Raw genomic sequence first — 6,185 nt, forward strand, 5'->3', positions numbered from 1 at the left:
TAGTTCCTCCATCGCAAGTCCGGCTGCTGATCCTCGGGTGGCGCATCTTGCACAAACGAGCTAGTAGGGCTGCCATGTGCTGTGTCCGCCCTTGCGTGGCTCGAGCGGTGGGCGCGGGCTCTGCGAACGCCTCTCCCTGCCCTCTGCAGCAGCCGCACCAAGAACATGATGTGGTACGGCGTCCTGGGAACCAAGGAGCTGCTGCAGCGGACCTACAAGAACCTGGAGCAGCGGGTCCAGCTGGAGGTAGCTTGCGCGCGGCCCTGGAGCACCCGGGAGCAGGGCTCCGCTGGGGCAAACGGCGGGCAGCACTGTCCCGCAAGCCCCTTCCTTCTGGTCACGAATGTCGCAGGATAGGAGGCCTCGGCCTCAGCGCGATCCGGGTCCCTGCCAGCGCCCCACCTCCCCAGATGCAGCGGGGCACAGCCATTGTGGCGCCAGAGCCCCTGCTGCCCCACCGGCCTCGCTGGCGTGGGGGAGCCCCCTGCTTGGGGCAGCCCTAAGGCGCCTCTCTCGGCTTCCTTCCAGTGCGACGGGGTGCCCATCTCCCTGCCCAGCCTGCAGGGCATCGCGGTGCTCAACATTCCCAGCTACGCAGGGGGCATTAACTTCTGGGGAGGCACCAAGGAAGACAACGTGAGTTGGGCATCGAGCTTCCTCGCAGGGCTCCCTTTCGTCTCCCTGCCTTCTGCGGCTCCGGTGCAGCGCGACCCCCTTTTCCGAATGAGCCCCACTATGGGGATTGGAGGTTCCCTCCTCACATCACCTCAGACTTCACTAGTAACACTGAACGAGTAGCTGAAAAGCCGCCACGAAGAGGAAGGACAAGATCTCCTCCCACGCTGTCTGGCGTCCAGGACATGGACTGACGGACTTAAATGGAAAGAAAGCAGATTTAGACTAGATACGAGGAAGTATTTCCTCAGAGCAGTGTGGCCATGCAGCCTCTTACCCGGGGAGTTGTGGGCTGTCCCTCGCTGGAGACATCCACAAGCATCTGGCCACCCATCTGAGTGGGTTGGTGTGGCCTGGTGTCCTGCACGAGCAGTAGGGGGGACCTGATGGCCCCCTGGCCCCTCCCAGCTCTGCTATTCTGTGGTTCTGTGGGAAGATGTCTAAGAGCAAGAAAGCCAGCCCAGAAGGGGAAATGGAGCAGGGAGTGGCTGAGGGAAGCCCTTCCATGTCTCCGTTGGGGCACTTGCACCTCTTTTCCCTTCCAGAATTTTGGGGCTCCCTCTTTTGATGACAAGAAGCTGGAGGTGGTGGCTGTCTTTGGCAGCATCCAGATGGCCGTGTCGCGGGTCATCAACCTGCAGCACCACCGCATTGCCCAGGTGAGGGGAGCCCAAATGCTGCCTGCCTGACCGAGCATCCCGGAAGCCGCCCTTGGGAAAAGGCTTGGGGAAATGCAGGGGCCGGCTGGGTCCAGGGAGTCCCTCCTCACCCTGTCGTGCCCGCCCACCAGTGCCGCATGGTGAAGATCACGATCCGAGGCGACGAGGGAGTCCCGGTGCAGGTGGATGGGGAGGCCTGGATCCAGCCACCAGGCATGATCAAGATCCAGCACAAGAACCGGGCCCAGATGCTGACCAGAGACCGGGTGAGATGCGGGGACCTGCTGGGGGGTGGAGGCGCCCCCCCACATGGCATTTCTTCCACAGCCAGGCAGCAAACATGTTGTGGAGCACTGTGAGTCTCGGTGCCTTTGTGGTTGGTGGTGGCCCCCATGGGGGGGGGGGCACAAGCAGAACTGCTCCGGCTCCCCTGCCTGCTCTTGGCTGGCCGCTGCAAGGCCGGTGTGTGAAGCGAGAGGGGCCGACAGGGTCCACGGGCGAGTTCGGCAACCACAGCTGCCGTCGGAAGCTCCAGGCCAGCGACGGATTGGCGCAGATCGGTGGATGGGGAGCCCCCCTTCTGTGCCCGCCCCAAAAGCCCCCCGCTGCAGCCGTGGCTGGAGCTTCTTGGGCTGGATGTGGCTGGAGCGGCAGCACGAGCTCCAGGCCCCGTCACAGCCACCGTGTTCCCCTGCAGGCCTTCGAGAGCACCCTGAAGTCGTGGGAGGACAAGCAGAAGGGGGAGGGCTACCGGGCCGCCCCCCGCCCCCGCCTTAGCTCCCAGCAGTCGATGGAGTACTTGACGGAGGAGGAGTACGGGCAGATGCAGCAGCTGGCCCAGGCAACCGAGGCCCTCACCAGCAGGTGCCGGCAGCCCCCGCCCTTGTGCCGCGGGAGGCGTGGGCCGGCCACTCGGGCCGCCAGGCTGGGCACGGGGCAGAGGGCGGGGGCAGTGGGGCAGCGGGGTGAGCGCCGGCTCGCAGGGAGCTCCAGCACCACACCAGCCGGCGCGGGGTGATGGCGCTCCCGCCCCGTGCAGGATCCGCGAGGCGGCCGAGTCGCGCCGGGCCGTCGAGCAGGAGCTGGCCCACGCAGTGAACAGCAGCTCCCTGGCGCTGAGCGAGGCCCTGCCCGGCAAGAGCAGCAGCCCCGAGGTGAGGCGGAGCGTGGGGCGGGCGCCTGGCTGTGGCGCCAGGGGTGGAGGGCAGCAGGGCCGGGCCCACCTGCCCGCCGTTCAGCCTCCTCGCACGTGCCGTCGGCGCCTTAGGCAGAGGGGGAGGCTAGAGGATCTCCGCAGGGCCGGGGGCAGCTCCCTTCTGGCTCTCAGGGCCCCGTCTGTGGCGGGGTGCAAACTTGCAGGGGCGTGGGAGGCTGCCTCGCCCGAGTTGCCGCTGGCTCCCCCTGGCCCGGGCCTTAACCTGCTCCGGGGCAGCAGCCATCCCGGCTTCAGGCGAGGCTTTCTTGCCAGCCCGGAGAGGCGGCTGGGCATTCAGCCGGGCACTGCCTGCTTGCTGGATGGGTGCCTCGTGGCTGGCTCACCTGGGCCAGCACTGTCGGTATGGTCCGGCAGCAGCCCCTCTCCAGGGCTCTGGGCAGCCCCGCTCTGCAGTGCTGCTGGGACCAAGGCCCGCTGCTGCTGCGGATGAGTGCAGCGAAGAATCGCCCCGTGACCCCAGAGGCAGGAGCACGTGTGGGGAGCGGCAGCGGGCTGCCCTCCAGGCGACGCTCCGAGGGACTAAGGGCGCCGCCTCCCCTTGGCTCACCTGCTCTGCCCCTTCAGTACCTGAGCAGGAGTGCAGCCGTGGAGGTGGCCGCGAGCGTGAAGGCCCTCTGCACCGAGACCCAGGCGCTTCTGGAAGGCAAGCTGGTGAGTGCCGGCCCCGCCCAGAACTGGCCTCCTTGCAGCGGCGGGGAGGAGAAGGCTCGGGTCCCTGCGCCCGCCGCTCTTCCTCTGCTGCCCGAGGCCAGGCTGCTCCAGTGGGCAGTGGGGGCTCCCCGGCGGGGGCTGGGCCAGCCAGGCCAGCGGCTCCCTGGGGCCCTTCAGCCCAGATCTTCCCGAGGGGGTTTATCGGCCCTCTCCCCTGCAGCAGCTGGACTCGCCACAGCAAGAGGAGGACCTCCAGCTCGCCCTGAGCGCAGTCAGCCAGGAGCTGCAGAAGCTCTCTGACATCCACTGGATGGCACCAGTCATCCACTCCGCCGAGGAGGTAGGCGCCCGCGGGGGCCGGAGAGGCGCGATGGGCAGGCGGAGATGCCCTGCCTGGGGGCAAACCGCTTCCTCCCCACTGGGGAGGGTTTCATGGGAACAAGAGCGGAGACCAGCAGCTTTTCAAAGGAGGAAGGGGGCAGGGGGAGCTGAAAGAGGGAGGCGGTGGAGCGAGGTGCCCGGCTGGCTTCCCCAGCTCTGCAGGGGCTCAAATTGTGCCTGCCTGCTGCTGCATTCATGTGGGATTGTAGGGGGACCCCAGAAGCTGCCTTCTCTTGGGTTGGGGCGTGGGTCTGTCTGGCCGAGGATGGGCGACACAGGCTGGCAGCAGCTGTCCATCAGGGTCCAGGCGGATGGACCCAGAGCCTGCTGTGTGCAGAGCAGGGGCTGCCCCGCCTGGCCCCAGCATGACGGGGCCAGCGCCAGGAGAGGCGGCACGCCAGCGGCCCAGGGTGGCGGGGGCGCCGCTCCGCCCTCCTGCTCCCTGAGCCCCCCACTCTTCTCCCTAGGGCATCAGACAGGACGCCTCTGGGAGCAGCCACAAGGGCAGCCTGAAGCTGCGGATCAACCTTGCCAAGCCCAAGAAGGAGAAGGAGAAGGAGAAGGAGAAGGAGAAGGAGAAGGAGAAGGTGCAGAAGCAGAAGTCCGGCAGCATCCCAGGTAAAGGGTGTTCCAGGGCCGCCTGCCTGCTCCCTGCATCTCCCAGGGATACCCATGCAGGAATTCCCCAGGGGCTGGGGGAGGGGCACCTGGGGAATTGCAGTGGGGGGGGCAAAGACCCAGAGTTTGAATCCCCTGACAGCAGGGGGAGCACCCGAGAGGGGCGAATGCGACGTTCTCTCCGGAGAGGGGGCTGCGAGTGGGCCGCCCTCCCCCCACCTTCCCTGTGGCGGGGCACAACCAGCCAGCCATGCCCAGTTCTGCAGGGCCACAGCTGTGGGTTTGTGCCTGGCTGCAGCTGTGCTGGGCAGCTTGCGGGCAGGGGGCGCCCAGCTCCGGGCACATGTGGGGGAACCGTCCCCCGAAGCATTTCAGCCGTGCCCTGAGGCTTCTGGTGGGTCCCTGGGGGAGGCAAGTGACACAGGGCAGAAGGGCCACATCCTGTGGGGAGGCCCAGAAGCCCAGCCTGCGGCCCCCAGGTGTTGTTGGCTGCAAGTGACATCAGCTCCGGGCCATGGGAGCATGGGGCAGGCAGCCTGCCTGCCTTTATTTATATATATGTATATGTATACACGCGTATATATATATGCATGCGCCATCCTGTCGCGAAAGCCTCAGGACGGCTCACATAGATAAAGTACAATAAAATATAATATAAATAAAATTATCGACCCACACTGGCTGTGATAAAAACATCTGGGTCATCATATTAGAACTTATTAAAATATTGCTGCTTTGACCGACGAGCCTTGGGGGTCGTAGGCCAAAACAGCAGGAAGCCTGCCCTAAATCGCATCATAGAACCTGGTCCGTGCAGTCCCTTGCAGGAATCATGCCTCATGGGAGTGGTGCCCAGTGGTTGGGGGGGGGCAGGAAGGTGCTGCTGCTGCCCCCAGGGTTTTGGCCAGAGCCCCCCCCCCCCCCCCCCCCCCCCCCCCCACGATCCTGCTGCCGCCGCCGCGCGTCCGCGCTTCCGTGGCGAGGGGCCGGCCAGTGGGCGTTGCCGGCGCAGCTTGCCTGGGCTTACCCGGGCTTTGCACAGCCACGCCGGGCTGTGTGCGCAGCGCCCCCTGCCCGCCGCCCCGCTTCCCGCCCGCATGGCCTCCGCTTGGCGCCGCCGCCCGCCCGCCCGCCCGCCCGGGCTCCGCACCGACCGTCTTCCCATCTTTCCGTTTGCCAGTGGCCAGCTGGGGCCCTGAGGAAGTGGCGGCCTGGCTGGAGGCGCTTGATTTAGGGGAGTACAAAGAGATTTTTGAGCGCCACGACATCCAGGGCGCCGAGCTGATCCTGCTGGAGAGGAGAGACCTGAAGGTACGCCCACGGGCGCGGCGGGGCTGCTTGCATGGCCGGGGCTGCCGCCTCTCCCCTGCCCTGCGAGGGGCAGCTTGCGCCAGCTTCCCCGGCCTCTTTCCCGGAATGCGCGCTCCTGCCAGACGCCCGCCGAGCAAGAGCGCCCCCTGCAGGCAGTGCCCCTCCGTCCTTTCCTGGCACACGCGTGACTGCAGTGGGCTTGAAGGGAGCCATGCAGCGGGCCAGGCTGGGGTGGATGTCGAGGTACCAGGGCTGCAGCTAGGGCAGGGCCTGCCGCAGGCTGGTCTGCAGCCTCCCCATGACCGACCCTCCTCCGTTGCCTTCTTCCCTTGCAGGACCTTGGGATCTCAAAAGTGGGGCATCTGAAGAGGATTCTCCAGGCCATTAAGGAAAGCACCAGCCAGCTCTAGAGAAGATCCTCTGGCCAAGAGGGAGAACCGCGCTTCTGCTCAGCTCCCACCATCCATCTCGCTCGGCAGCTGTGGGGTGGGAGTGGCGCTCCCTGCATCTATTCCAACTGCTGGGGCAGAGTGCCCAGGGAATTTCATGCAAGGACGGGTTCCCATGCATCCCATGCTGAGAGTTTACATTTTCACGCTTGCCAAAGATTGTGGCCTCGCTGTTCTTGTCCTTCCCTGCTCCTCGCTCTCTGTGCAGTGATCCCGTGTCTTGAG

The 6,185-nt window shown here is 66.0% G+C and overlaps 1 protein-coding gene across 1 annotated transcript in view; it reads left to right on the forward strand.

Annotated features, from left to right (window-relative positions):
• Positions 1-5,921, forward strand: part of LOC123034969 (diacylglycerol kinase delta-like) — a 32,355-nt gene extending 26,434 nt beyond the window's left edge. Inside the window, exons 19-29 of the mRNA XM_044452785.1 lie at positions 150-246; positions 529-636; positions 1,221-1,334; positions 1,466-1,600; positions 2,032-2,198; positions 2,374-2,488; positions 3,115-3,201; positions 3,422-3,541; positions 4,050-4,200; positions 5,381-5,511; positions 5,847-5,921. Coding sequence (XP_044308720.1) covers positions 150-246; positions 529-636; positions 1,221-1,334; positions 1,466-1,600; positions 2,032-2,198; positions 2,374-2,488; positions 3,115-3,201; positions 3,422-3,541; positions 4,050-4,200; positions 5,381-5,511; positions 5,847-5,921 — 1,300 coding nt within the window. The remainder of the gene's footprint in view (positions 1-149; positions 247-528; positions 637-1,220; positions 1,335-1,465; positions 1,601-2,031; positions 2,199-2,373; positions 2,489-3,114; positions 3,202-3,421; positions 3,542-4,049; positions 4,201-5,380; positions 5,512-5,846) is intronic.
• The last annotated feature ends 264 nt before the right edge of the window (positions 5,922-6,185 follow it).

This window comes from Varanus komodoensis, unplaced genomic scaffold (genome assembly GCF_004798865.1).
Source record: "Varanus komodoensis strain SLA01 unplaced genomic scaffold, ASM479886v1 scaffold74, whole genome shotgun sequence".
Lineage (NCBI taxonomy): Eukaryota > Metazoa > Chordata > Lepidosauria > Squamata > Varanidae > Varanus > Varanus komodoensis.